Raw genomic sequence first — 13,841 nt, forward strand, 5'->3', positions numbered from 1 at the left:
GAAACTCCAGTGTTAAAAGACTGTACTGTTAAAGTAGATTAAAATTTATAAATAACTAGACGCATAGATAAAAAATAATTTCAGAATGACTGATTTATTGATTGATGTTATTTTGCCTTTTTTTAAAGAATGATTTTTATATTCCCGTCTTGTGTTTTTACAACAAAGAAGCTAATTTCTCTAATTAATTAAGTGTAAATAAATACTCGTGGGTGTCGGGTTTCCGCTGAGGCGGTGGATCATCTGTGTTCTGGACGTCAGCCTGCGGAGGGCTCACAGTTCAACGGTCACATCTCCTCCTCTATCAGCAGAAGAAGAGCCTCGCAGTGCGGCAGTCGTCAAGCGGTCGGTGTCGGTGCGGGCAGAGCGTGGACGGAGCAGTATGTGATGGTTATCCGCGGAGCCAGGAAGCAGGCTAGCTGTTAGCCAACCTCCAGCCGCCGCCGCTTTCTTCTTGTTGGGGGGGAAACAGACACCTTTTAGCAGGTATGGAACTAACTTCTCCAACACAGCAACCAAGTCACTCTCGCATTCTTCCTTAATGCTAACTGACTTCGCTAGCTAAGCAGCTAGCCGTCGTGCTAACGTAAGCTAACGCGGCTAGCGAGGAATACAACCACTACTAGCGATTGAATACTTCAGAAGAAGTGTAACACAACGGAGCCACCACCAGTTCTACTGTCCAAGTAGTGTTAAGAATAGTGTACGCACTGATAATAGGCGGTTAATGACCAAACCAACCCCGCTAAAGGGCGACTTCAGGCTAGCTCAAGCTGCACCTAGCCTGCCCAGGTTAACCTGATTGGCGTGCCACTTCCTGAATTCCTGAGGCTTGATATAAGTTTATTTACATAGCAGGTTGCACAAGGTTTGCATGCATGTATTTACAAAACTCAGACAACCGGTTTGCTGTTCAGCAGTCACTGCTGTGTGTTTGAGTGGGACCAGACGGTAGTTATTCCTAAATATGCTGTTTCTCTGATGGATTTTTCCCACTCGTGAAATAATGAACTGTAGTGTCTCTTGTGGAAACGGTAGGTCCCTGCTGTCAAGAGGATAACATCGCACTTTGTGGCTTTTTCACAGCAGCAGCATTGATTATTCAAGTAGTTGTCAACTACTAAATTATTCACAAACTATATTGATGATCAATTAATTGATTTGAGTAGTTTTAATAAGAAATAAAAGTTAAAATTCTTGTATTGCAGCTTCTTAAATGTGAATATGTTCTGGTTTCTTTACTCTTCTAAGATAGTAAACTGAATGTCTTTGGGTTGTGGACAATTTAAGGATATTATCTTGGGCTTGGATACGATGATCGACATGTTTTACTACTTTCTGACATAGTATAGACCACACAACAAATCGGTTAATCAAAAAAGTAATCATTAGCTGCAGCCTTACCTGTGAGCGTCTTGTTGTTACCTCAGGTGTCTGGGCTGGCCTCGACTGTGCTTTAGGTCAGCATCTGCACTGTTTGGTCGTAAATGTGACAGACCACATCAACGCATCGAGCCTCACTATGGGTCAGGACAGGGGGAAGTATGATTTCTACATCGGTTTGGGACTGGCCATCAGCTCCAGCATCTTCATCGGAGGCAGTTTCATCCTCAAGAAGAAAGGACTTCTGAGGCTGGCGAGGAAGGGATCGATGCGGGCAGGTAATTATCTTTCCTTAGCATCTAATACACATGACAGCCAGATTTTCTTAAATTTGAATATTGCCTGGGTTCTGTCCTCGTCTTTGGGTTGTGGACTAAACAAGACATTTGGGAAAGATTGGCATTTAGTAGACCCAACAAATAGTTGATTAATCTAGGGGAAAAAATGTTTCTTCGATGCAGCCCTAATAGTAGCTAACTGAAAGGGACACCATGTTCAACGTTACCAGCTGACTTCTGGCACTCCCTGCTGTAGTTGTGCAACTATGAAAACCAGCTGCACAGTCAAACCAGTACAGCCAACCCATTAACATACCTGTGTACTCCTTTGCTACGTTTCAGGCTTGTCTGGTTGTGCTCACCTGTGTAGGGTGTGTGTGTGTGTGAGTGTGTTTGTGTGAGTCATCGACACACTCTTAGTACCTAGCAATCATTAACTTCACTGTTTCACTTGACCTTCAGCTCAAATCCAAAGCAGCTACCTGACTTGAAATCACGGTGGTTGTGTAATTCAGATTTTGCTTACATGCAAGTGTTATTTAAATGAGTAGATTTACGTGTAATGAAACTCTTGTTTTGTTTGCTTTTCAGGCCAGGGTGGTCATGCATATCTAAAAGAATGGCTGTGGTGGGCTGGTTTATTATCAAGTAAGTTCTAACACTGTAGTTCCACATAATAATGTCATTAGTTCCATGCACATTTAGCATTTATATGTGGATCCTCCAGTTAAATTCTATCAAGGTGGGTTGAGAACATGTTTTTTATACATCTGGGTTATTGTTGTTTCTTCAGGATTTGCTATATTGCTGTATTTTATTGTGCAATACATCCCCACTTCAGACCTCTAGCTGTCTTCTCAGTTTTCTAACCAAATGTGTGTGTACATGGGAACGTATCCTTGTACTTATTATTGTTGCGACAGACAGTAAACCTCAGGCTGTATTGCAGTGTTTACTTGCATATGTCTGCCTTCATTACAGCGGTAGCTCCTTTCAGACGTGCACTCCTATCTGTTATTCTGATGACATCTGAACGTGTCGGCTTCTTGTGTCACTTTTCCATACAGGTCATGATGGCGGTCTTACTAAGTCAGACATATCAATGTTTTCGTATCACTTCCAACACGGTACAAGTCTGAACTGTATGCTGCCACATTAACAGATAGGAGCACAAAGACTATGTACTTCAAGTTGTGTGAATTGATTTGAAGGCTTTTTCCTTATTTCAGTGCCAATATTGATCCAACGATAACAGAGCAAAAAGCACACTTTGCTGCCAAAAACACCAAAACATCTTTCTCATTCACTTTGCTTACACATCTATGACCAACTAAAATGTGTGTTAATAAAAAGGTCAGGTTAATGAGACTCGATAATAATACCCGTAGGCCGTGTTTATATTGTTTAGTTTGTAGCTTCCTGTTTGTAGGAGTCTTTACTCTGAGTTTATTAAATACCTGCAGCATCAGACAGCTGCAGGAATCCTTCAAGCCACATCAGAATGACAGTTGCACACATTTATAAACAGGAAACAACAGCAGTAATTTTGTTAGTAACTTAAACTATAGATTAACACAACATGGAGAGAATCTATCAGCATCTAATGACAAGTCACACCGTGTACTTTTCTTCATCTCAGACAGGTGAATTTGCAGACAATGTTATAGATTAAAGCTGCAGTTACATTATTTGTTACTTAGCAGTAGGTTGAGTCCTGAGCTCTGTCAAAGCTGTCAAGATATTCTTATTGTCCTGTTGGTAAAGTAGTTAGATTATTACATACAAACAGAATTTTTCATGTTTTGGAAATTATAAACGTGGATTTTAGTTTCAATCTCACATGTTATTAATGTTGTGTGATCTGTGTCTAAAAGACAGAACGCTGCCACTTTAACAGCTTGATGAAGCCGCAAAGTCATGAATCCCACGTGAGGAAAATGCTTTAGTTATCCCTTTAACATTTGGTAGTTAACTTCATTTGTCCTGACCTTTTTTACAGTGGGGGCTGGGGAAGCAGCCAACTTTGCAGCATATGCCTTTGCTCCTGCAACGTTGGTCACTCCGCTGGGAGCCCTCAGCGTGCTCGTCAGGTACACGTGACTCACTGCATGTACTGGACACTTACACCTTGTCTTAGTTGATATTATGTTTGTAATTGGATTTGTGGAGCAGTTGGCTGACTATAAATGTTGTTGCAGTGCGGTGCTGTCGTCGTACTTCCTGACGGAGCGGTTAAACCTGCATGGGAAGCTCGGCTGCCTGCTCAGCATCCTGGGCTCCACCACCATGGTGATTCATGCTCCGCAAGAGGAAGAGATTAGCAGCCTAGAGGAAATGGCCGTCAAGCTGGTTGATCCAGGTACTGAAAAACTGCACATCAGGAATCCTCTTCAAAAATATTTCCTGTATCCCTGAACTTTCACTTTTTTATTACAATATTCTGACAATATAGATATAAAGAATAGTAAGGGTATTTAGATGCTTTCTTACTTATGTCGGTGCTCATTTTCCCCACAGAAACATGCTTCATTTCTTGATTTAACCTTCTGAATCACCAAACTTGCCAAAATATCGACCAAATGACACCATTTATTGGAGCCAGAAACCATATAAACAGAAAGAATCCTTCCTTCGTCATCCAACTTGACCTCCAGTATCAGGAGAAATAATTAAAGCATCTAAATCTACAAATCCTGATATTTTATCCTTTTCACTTAACTCCATGTCTCAATTAAAAATTTACCAAAAATGTACTTTTTGCTCTTCCCAGATTGTATTTATTTATTTATTTTTTAAAAACATGAAATTCTGACTAGGGCCTGACCGATACAGATTTTTTGAGTCCGATTCCGATATTTGGCAAAAAAAAAAAAATTCTGATAACCGATTAATCGGCAGATTAATTTAAAAATATATAATGAATAAAATAGCTTCTTTTTTTGTCCCTTAATGCCTACAGCAACAAAGATATGAATCACAGGCAAAAAAAACTAATTCTGAACAAATATGTCTGTATGTGAGGTATTTTATTTTAAATTTGCATTGTGCAGTTTTCTTTCTATGGCGCATGAGTATAGTTACCGGTTGTACTGATGAATTTGTCTTTAGATTTAGACCATAGCTGTCTGCTGTATATAAGCAACATGATGAGTTACTGGCAGAACATTATGTATGCAGCCCTCTGATGTTCTGTACTCTCAAAGACCGTGCTGTCTTTAAAGTTGATGACAACAAGTTAGTTTAGTTCCCATAAGTTAGTTAAAAAGTTGGATAAAAAGTTTTAAAGTTATTTTCTGTAGTTCTCTGTCAGAGTGAGGCTCTATGCGCTGTTTTGCGGCAGAGTGAGTGATCTCACCACTGTGCGTTTGTCAGCTCTCTTAACTCTGTCATCGCCGTGAGCCAAGTTTGACTTGTTTACAACATGCAGCAGTAAAAACGGAGCTTTTCGTGGTGTTGCTAAAGTGTTTTACACAACATTTGTCTTTTTACAAAATCAAATTGTACAAAATGCATGTACGAAAGCGACTGTGACACTAAACAGCATTTACTGTTTAATGAGAAATTAAGACTATATCAGCGTTTAATCTGCAAGACTCCGGCCGATTATGAGTATTTTGAAAAGGGCTATAATCGGCTGATTTAATTGGCCATCTGATAAATCGGTCGGGCCCTAATTCTGATTGAGCTGCACAGTCACGCTTTCTAGGCTGAATTAGGCTGAACTGCAGGTGTTGTATGGAAGTAGCAGGTGTGGGGAAGGAAAAAAAAAATCTGAAAAAACATGTGAAGCCAACATTTTTTTCCCACCATATGTAACACCTGTGGGCACTTGGAAAAAAAGTTTCACATGTTGATTGTAGACTTTTCCTCCCCGTTTTTGTTAAAATAAGTTATCAGAAAATATGTTTGCTTTTTTTTTTCTAACTTTGCGATACTTTTTGAGTTCTCTCTCTCTTATTACTATCGATGGTTGTGCTGTTTCCATACAGGTGCAGGGCTTTATATTGTTGTGAAAGCCCACAGTGAAAAAAAACAAATGTGACAGGAGCAAATCAACGCCCTAGGACTGCTTAGGGTTCAGATGGTTAAAGCAAAAAATAACTTCTTTTTCCAACCTAATACTCCTGTCCTCCCATTTTTTTGTTATAGGGTTTGTCATCTTCGCCACTCTCGTCATCATTGTGGCCCTCATATTTATATTCATGGTGGGTCCTCGCTACGGTCAGACCAACATCCTCGTCTACATCACCATCTGCTCAGTAATCGGGGCGCTGTCAGTGTCCTGTGTCAAAGGACTGGGCATCGCCATCAAGGAAGCAATCGCTGGGAAGAGTGTAGTGACAAACCCGCTGGCGTGGATCTTGCTGTTGGGCCTGGTGGCCTGCGTGAGCACACAGATCAACTACTTGAACAAGGCTCTGGACATATTCAACACGTCCCTGGTGACGCCCATCTACTACGTGTTCTTCACCACGTCCGTGCTCACCTGCTCCGCCATCCTCTTCAAAGAGTGGGAGCACATGGGCGCAGACGACGTGATCGGGACCCTCAGCGGCTTCTTCACAATCATCGTGGGCATCTTCCTGCTCCACGCCTTCAAAGACATTAGCGTCAGCTTGGCCACTCTTGCCGTGTCCATGAGGAAGGAGGAGCGAGCATTTCCTGCGGCCAACGGCATGGCTTCCCACAGCACCTACGAACTGCTACGTAACGAGTCCACCGAGGACATGGAGGACAGAGAAACGGGTTTGCCTTTTGATAGCGTCTCTAGAAGAAATGGAGCAATGAATTCCTTGTTGGATCACTAAGGAACTTTTTTCAGCTATGTACTGATTCAACCATGGCATTGATGTGGACATGGTGTATGAAAACAATAAGACAATCAGCTGTGTGGGGAGTGACTTGGACAGACCAGTGGATTGTATTTTATGTTTTAATTTGCCTTACTTTTCTCAGAATATGAGCTGGTCATGTTCAGTTACAGTTAGAACTTAATTTCATTCCTCTGTAGCGCTGTAAATAAGTTTGTTTTTTTGTTTTTTTTAAAGAAATGTTTTGTTATATGTACATGCATATTCATGCACTGACTTACTTTCTATAAATCAAGAAGATAAAGTTTTAATATATATTCTATATGAGGTCCTCCTGACAATGACTACATTTGATAGGACATTCACTATGATTTGAGTTTTTGTGATACTTGAAAGTAACAATTTTTGTTGGGAGTCATTCTGAACTTTTTTTTGGTAGTTTTTACATGAAAAGCTCGGTGAAACCAACAGATTTGTTACATATTTATTGAATTAAAATGATTAAAACATTTGAAACACAAGGCACAGTGAATAAATGCTTAACATGAGTATGAGCTTTGTTACTTTTCAATTTCCTTTAAATGTTTAGCATGCATGTTCAACAGTGTAGAAAATACAAATTTACTTCCACCCTTACTTTAAAATAGGTTACTGTTCACCCTTAATATTCCACCACTGCAAACCCTTAAATACTTACCTGATAAAACTAATTTCCCCTCCCTGATCTATAGATTTCTGCAAGTATAAAACAAAGAATAGTTTATCCAAAAAAGTGGAAGTGTCTATTCTTTTCTGATAAGGCACAAGTGAATACAAAAAAAAAAAAAAAACATCATTCTGACAAAAATGTGGCCCAACTTATTACATTTAATGGTCCTTTGCTACTGAAGACCTAAAGGAAATGAGGAGTAATATTTGTGGATAGTCTGGTAATGATGACAGTGTTTGGAACTTCACGCTGGTCCACAGAGTCGACGATGGCGGAAGCATCTCAGCTGCTGGCGAGCGACTGGTGAATCGGCGGCTGGAAGCATCGCACGTGTTCCACTGGCATGTTCTCGCCATCTCCGGACTTTAGGTACTTGTTCAGGATGGCGAAAATCTCGTTGTTGAGGACTTGGAATTTGCGGATTCTGTCCACCATCTTCTTCAGGGGCTGAAGAGAAACAAAACACAGGAACACGCTGAGTATTGTGATGAAAGAAGAAGACTTTCACTCATTTCATGGTTTGGTAGTTTAACCCTTTGAACTCTGAGCAGTTTCTGGAAGTCCTTTTTGCTGCAGTCACATTTATACTCACTGTGGGCTCATTTTTTTTAAAGTCCTGCACCTTTATGGAAACTGTACAGCCACAGCAGGAAGTAGAACTCAAAAATGTCAGTTTTATAAATGGCAAAAGTCATAAAAATAGGAAAAACAAATTGAATATCTTCACTTATTTAACAAATATGGCAAACACCTAGTACACGTCACATTTTTTCTAGTGTGCAGAGGCGTTACCAACATTAGAAATAAATACTGTCTTTACGTACAATAGATATTTTACTACTACATCTGCGTAAATAAAGCCTGCAGGAAAGCTATAAAGTCCTAGAATTGTTGGTCACAGCTGAGTCACTTGTGACTTCTCGGTTGTGCCAAGGAACACAAGGAACAACTATTTTTTGTGTGTGCTACAGCAGGTGCGCAAATTCTATATTTTTGGAAAAGTTTTAAATGTGTAGAATGAAGTGATTTTGATTAAATGTCACGTTTGAAGCTTAGATTTAGTGTTTTGCTGTAATGGCATGTCACAGATGAGTAGCTCAATGACCGTTGAAGTTCACATAATTTCTGGCTCTAACAAATGGTGTAATTTGTTGATATTACAAAAAAAAAAAGAGAGAGAGAGAGAGAGAGAGACACAACATAAATGTAAAACTTGCCGGTTTTGTGGTTCTGAGGGTTAGAGTGAGTGAGGTTTATGATACTCAGTGTCAAAAGGTACAACTGGACGCATACTAGTCGCTTTTAAACACAGAAATTTTAGTCTAACTATACACATGATCCATGACGGTGAAGATACAGAGAATAATACAGAATAATACAGACTAAACTGTACAACTAGTAGTGTTTCACTTTGCTGTCTCCAAACTATGATTCAATAAAAAAAAAGAATTCTGAAAAGAGTCACTGAAATATGCAGGTGCTGAAAGTGATTCGGTTGCTGGTCCATTTGAAGCCTGTCCTGTGAAGAACCGCCGTTTCGAGGTTGCATTAAACGGTCTTGTCTCTCTGACTCACCACACTCTTGATGATCTCGTCCTTGCCATCGTGCTTCTGCACCTTGAGAAGGTGATAGCTGAAGTCGAGGATGTCGAAGCGTCTCTGTTGTCCCAGGAGGGCGATGATCATGCAGCCAGCCCAGTGGAGGCCATCTCCAAAGCACTGCCTGGAGAACAGGAAAGGGGTGCGTGAGTAAAGTTCAGAAAAGAAAGACATAGTCTCTGTGACGTCACCCATCACTGAGGGCCCTTTAAAAGCCTTGAGTTTTGAATGTCGCCATGGCTATCTTCATCTTTGGAAACCGGATGTATTAAGTGAGGACCGGATCTTTAAACTCAAGGACACTATTTATAGCTCTTCTCTATTTTACTCTAAATGGGAGCATAAATTTACAAAATGAACATCATGTTGTATCAGAGGAGACTTCAAAGTAGTGACTGAGACCATAAGATTATTAGGAAAATGCTCACTGAGGTAACAGATTAAGTGAGAAGTTGGGTTAACTTTCCATAGACCTCTATCTATTGAGTCTTGTTTTTGCAACCAGAGGAGTCGTCCCCTGCTGGTCGGACCCAGAGGCTGCATTCATCTTTTACATCCAGTCAGTGGTAAAGATGTGAAGATGTGGTGTAGATGCGTGTCCTGCTGCACTCACTCCACTGTGAACTCGTGGGCTCCCACAGGGATGCAGTACACAAACTGCATGGCGCTCCAGAGGCGGTGGAACTCCACACACTCGTCCACGTGCATCACGCCGTTGCTGGGTAACGGTCCACGCCAGATGGGGTCTTCCAAGAAGCCTCGCACGCGTGTGAGGATGACCTCAAACATGGACAGACCGCAGCACAGCCTCTCTTTGGTTAGAAGGTCGCCCTCGCGAGCAATGGCTATTTGCTGAGAGAGAAAAGGAGAAAAGATCAGCACAGCACACATCTTTCATTTGGAGCGTTATTCACCTGCTGACGCTGTAATTAACACAATAAAGACAGCTTCCCATCGAGGCTTTTCAAGCAGACCCTACCTGTGGGGTGCCCAGGCGCTCTATCAGTGGAACCATATGCAGTGCTGTGTATTTGGCTTCCAAGCGCTTCATCTTGGCATCCAGGCGTTCCCCCTCTGTAGAGCAAGGAAAAGACAAGTGTTTTTCTTTTTTTTTTTTTCGATCAACGAATCCCATTAAAAAAAAACACAAACACTTGATCCTACTCATAATGTAGCCAAAACCTAAACCGACATATCCCTCTGTGGAGCTCCACCACAAACTATTAAAACACATTGTTGGTCCACACTGTTGCACTGATTGACATGTTCCAGACCAACGGTTGTATTTTTTGACTCTATCCTACATACAGCGCTCCCTGCTGGGGTGTTGGTGAGGGCTGGATCTGACTGAGAACTCGAGGACAGGACACAATGCAGATACGGCAGCTACCTGCCCCACCCTAAAACTACAATCTATTTGACTTTTAATGCTGCCATGATTTCCAAAATAAACAGCAAAACCTGTATTTACCTTTGACATGGACTCTGGGAAGAATGTTTTGGAAAGGTGCAGCATGCAGCAAATCACAAACTTCTTCCTGCGACTGGAAGGAAAATATGGTAACATGTTAAAACAACTGGTGAGCACATAGAAATGCATAAAAACACATTTATATTTGATCCTGAATTTGTCCCGTTTTCCTGCGTAGATGAAGATTCGTACCAGACTCTGCTCACTCAGCAGACAGAACAGCATGGCGTTGCCGACTTCCCTCAGGTTCTGGAAACACACCGTCTTCAGCTCAGCGTACTCAACGATGTCCTTCAGCTGATGGTGGAAGAATTCCAGGATACCTGAAAATAAATACTGCCAAGTTATTTCACAGCCTCCACCTCCGCCTTAACATCAGTAAAATCAAATGCATCATCGTTGACTGGAGGAATGTTGCATCCAACCCCCCCACGATGAGCTGTACAGATGGCTCGCCTGTGGAATACGTCAATTCCTTTAAAAATCTAGGCTTCTGGCTGGAGTCATCTCTGTCTTTCGCCATACACATTAACAGTCTTCAGACTAAACTCAAAACCAGACTATCCTTCCTCTTGGCCAGGTCATGTTTGCAAATGAGAACTGGTTCTCAAACATTTCTACCTGGCAAAATAAAGGTCAAATAATAATAAAAATATATATATATATTATTTCAGCTCACATGTTAATACATATCTGCCACTAGAGGTGTCACAATATACCAGGTATCCACAATAACTGTGTTATTTAAAAATGAAATACTTGTATAATGTTAATAATGCACATATGATAACATTGTAAATAACTGAGAGCCAGTAACTATGTCCAACACACAGCTAAGATTATGGGCTCTAACTTCAACTTCCTTCCTACACTTCTGCCTTGAGTGTAATTAATTTCTCAAAGAAACAGACAAAACACACAATAAACAAAGTCAAATATGCATTGGATTGATAGCATTATTTGTTTTCCCTCCAATTTTCAATAGGTATTGCAATAATAATGTCAGCGTGAATGCTTCCAGACACACAGTAAGTAAACATCTGACATAATTTCAGCACATTTCTATGACACATCATCTTATATCTCAATGACACCTTCCTGGTTAAATAAAGAAATAAAAATAAGAAAATGCTCCTTTTCTGAAATCTGAAGCAAAAAGGTCTCTAAAATGAAAGTACTGCTACATTCCCTCTTAACTCTGTTCCCCTGCATATCATCAATGTTGTATTTAATATGATGCCAAGCAGGTGTTTTAACAAAAAGTTCATTTCAATAACAATGTGATTCGTTTGAAAGTTTCATTTAAAACTTTATAATTGCTCATTTTCAGCAGTTTCACAGCTTGATTCTTTTAGCTCAAGTGCTGATTTCTGACTCACAGCATCCAGGGACAATTACTGTGGTGAAGGGCTTTAAAATGAATGGAATTTTAATCACAAATTTGGCTCCACAATTAAATGAACAGAAGCCACTGAAATACCGACATGTACAATGCAAGCTCCACTTATAGAAAACTCTGTACAGAGAAAAACTCTGCTAATATTAAAAAGTGAAGAAAATTACTTGGTTTCAAACTGGGTAAATATGATGTTGGGACACATTATTACACTCCTTTAATTATGCTTTTTGGTCAGACACCTGTCTGAGCTGCTGAGCTGTGCAAGCTTAGTGAGGAGACTAGAGGATTCTCGGTGCACAGTTGCCTCGCTATCATTAATTGAAGTGTCTTGCAAGAAATGAATCTTCTGCAAGTGAGACACTTCTGGTAAAATTTTGTTCATATTTTGCCTCAAGGAGACGCACTAAATTCAGGTGAAGAATATTTTAAGTCTTATTTTGATGCAAAGATTTGTACGGTAGCAGGAATGTAGCACGACACAAATTGAAAACAGAGTTCAATTTCTTTTAATTTAAAACTGCACCCATTTGTGTACCACTGAATGAAGAATTAAAGAAAAAAATCCTGGAGGGGAAAAACAAAAAAACAAAAATAAAGCAGACAGGCTACATTCCACCTACCTGGGGAGCCATACTCATGACGTGGCAGTCTGCAGATCTTGGGCATCACCTCCATCAGGGTCTTCACATACTGCATGATGGTACCTTGAAGCTACGCAAGAAAAGTAGAGCTTTAATCATTTCCCTAAAAGGCCGTGATGACAAGCAAACTGAATGAACAATAATTCCCTCCTTTTACCATTTATCTGATATCAGACAACTTTACTCTTATACATAACTAACAAAGAATTCAGCCTCCTCACAGTGACGTCCTCCATCTGTAACAGCGGCACTGAAATCGTGCCTCCCACACACCATTGTGGCTTCCTCTCGCACTCACCAAGCTTTTGACGACCTTCAGCAGCTCCTCCATCACCACAGCGATGCCCTGGTAGCCCAGCAGCCTGCACATGACCTTGATGTGTGGGGGTCCCACAAAGTTTCGGTAGGAGCCAAATATGCTGCTGTATGCCAGGTTCAAGGTCTGCATGCACAGAAAGACAGGTGACAGTAAGAAATGGTTTGAACGACTATTGTTTGAAGCATCAGAAAGCAAGGACAATGGTAGATAAATGTTTTTTTGGTAGTAAAGTCACTGCTTGCTGGTAGCCTTGCCATTTTTAACAAATGGGTGCTGAAGGGTAAGTTTGACTCATGTGGGTGTATTCGTGGCTGCTGCAGAGCTGAGTCACTTTGTCACACTGGTAACACTTTGAACATCCAAAGGCACATTAACAGTTTATGGCAGGGAAATTTTAAAAAATATATCCTTAACACAACTGGGTTGCTTTAAGTCCATATTGATATTAATTTTTCAAGGCTGGATTTTCTTTTATTTACAATTAAAGCCTCTCTGTATTTGGATTAGAGTTGTTATGTATGAACGACGGGCTGTCCAAGGTTTAATTCTTTAGATGCAGCATATCACTCCTTAACAGCCAATAGTTATGGGACACATAGTTGTCTATTGTATCCAGGAAATGGCTTGCCTGTTCTGCAAGTGAGGAGGCATCAGGCATTTGTTTTTATTTATTCATAAAGCTATTTTATGAAGCCTTTCTGTAGAGAGTTAGAGGATCAGCTCTTTGCTACTGTGCCCCACATAGTTGAAATATGCTTCAACAAAATCTTAAGTCGACCTCTTTAACTCCACTGAAGCAATGCTAAGGTTTAAGTGCTGCTCTTATTAACTGCACCTCTCACTGCTTTTAATTTTTTATTACGTTTATTTACATAGCACTTTTGAAATAGTTAATATTGTTTGATTATAAATAAATAAATGAAAGGCACTTCAAGCCAAACATTTGTTACTGCACTCTATGGACTTGGAATCATTTCCACAGACGAGGCCATGAAACGGCTGTAGTGTAAACTGTATATAGAATAAGACGGATGTAGTGGATGTGGAAGGGGGCGATGGACCACCCACTGCCATTTTGAAACCTTGAGTTTGGAATTTAAAACCAAAGGTGACAAGTGAACAGTGAATTTGACTGACAACTCGAGGATGACATTAACGGCCTTATAGAAGAAACTTATTAATCACAAGTAGCCCTGTCCCAAAACACGCCCTCCTTTATCGTCTATTTTAC

General features: G+C 40.4%; 2 protein-coding genes across 4 annotated transcripts in view; one reads left to right on the forward strand and one right to left on the reverse strand.

Annotated features, from left to right (window-relative positions):
- The first annotated feature begins 101 nt into the window (after positions 1-101).
- nipa2 (NIPA magnesium transporter 2) lies at positions 102-7,021 on the forward strand. 2 transcript variants are annotated; one of them, XM_008281263.1, is made up of 6 exons: positions 102-486; positions 1,431-1,661; positions 2,253-2,309; positions 3,661-3,751; positions 3,860-4,020; positions 5,811-7,021. In XM_008281263.1, exons 2-6 carry the CDS (start codon positions 1,523-1,525, stop codon positions 6,467-6,469), a joined length of 1,107 nt encoding a protein of 368 aa, XP_008279485.1. In that variant the 5' UTR covers positions 102-486; positions 1,431-1,522; the 3' UTR covers positions 6,470-7,021. The 2 variants fall into 2 exon arrangements, with proteins under 2 accessions (XP_008279485.1, XP_008279484.1); XM_008281262.1 differs by lacking the exon at positions 102-486 and adding an exon at positions 909-1,034.
- Positions 6,943-13,841, reverse strand: part of cyfip1 (cytoplasmic FMR1 interacting protein 1) — a 38,662-nt gene continuing 31,763 nt past the window's right edge. For both annotated transcript variants that reach the window (XM_008281261.1, XM_008281260.1), the window contains exons 24-31: positions 12,590-12,733; positions 12,271-12,361; positions 10,444-10,574; positions 10,252-10,324; positions 9,760-9,854; positions 9,394-9,632; positions 8,757-8,904; positions 6,943-7,628 (exon numbers count right to left, since the gene is read on the reverse strand). In XM_008281261.1, coding sequence (XP_008279483.1) covers positions 7,464-7,628; positions 8,757-8,904; positions 9,394-9,632; positions 9,760-9,854; positions 10,252-10,324; positions 10,444-10,574; positions 12,271-12,361; positions 12,590-12,733 — 1,086 coding nt within the window. In that variant the 3' untranslated portion in view covers positions 6,943-7,463. The remainder of the gene's footprint in view (positions 7,629-8,756; positions 8,905-9,393; positions 9,633-9,759; positions 9,855-10,251; positions 10,325-10,443; positions 10,575-12,270; positions 12,362-12,589; positions 12,734-13,841) is intronic.

This window comes from Stegastes partitus, unplaced genomic scaffold (genome assembly GCF_000690725.1).
Source record: "Stegastes partitus isolate 25-593 unplaced genomic scaffold, Stegastes_partitus-1.0.2 Scaffold228, whole genome shotgun sequence".
Lineage (NCBI taxonomy): Eukaryota > Metazoa > Chordata > Actinopteri > Pomacentridae > Stegastes > Stegastes partitus.

Coding starts and splice junctions, on each gene's coding strand:
- nipa2 (XM_008281262.1), top strand. CDS start 1,007: ATGAACTGTAGTGTCTCTTGTGGAAACG. Junction 2,310..3,660: donor GTGGGCTGGTTTATTATCAA/GTAAGTTCTAAC, acceptor CCTTTTTTACAG/TGGGGGCTGGGGAAGCAGCC. Junction 4,021..5,810: donor CGTCAAGCTGGTTGATCCAG/GTACTGAAAAAC, acceptor TTTTTGTTATAG/GGTTTGTCATCTTCGCCACT.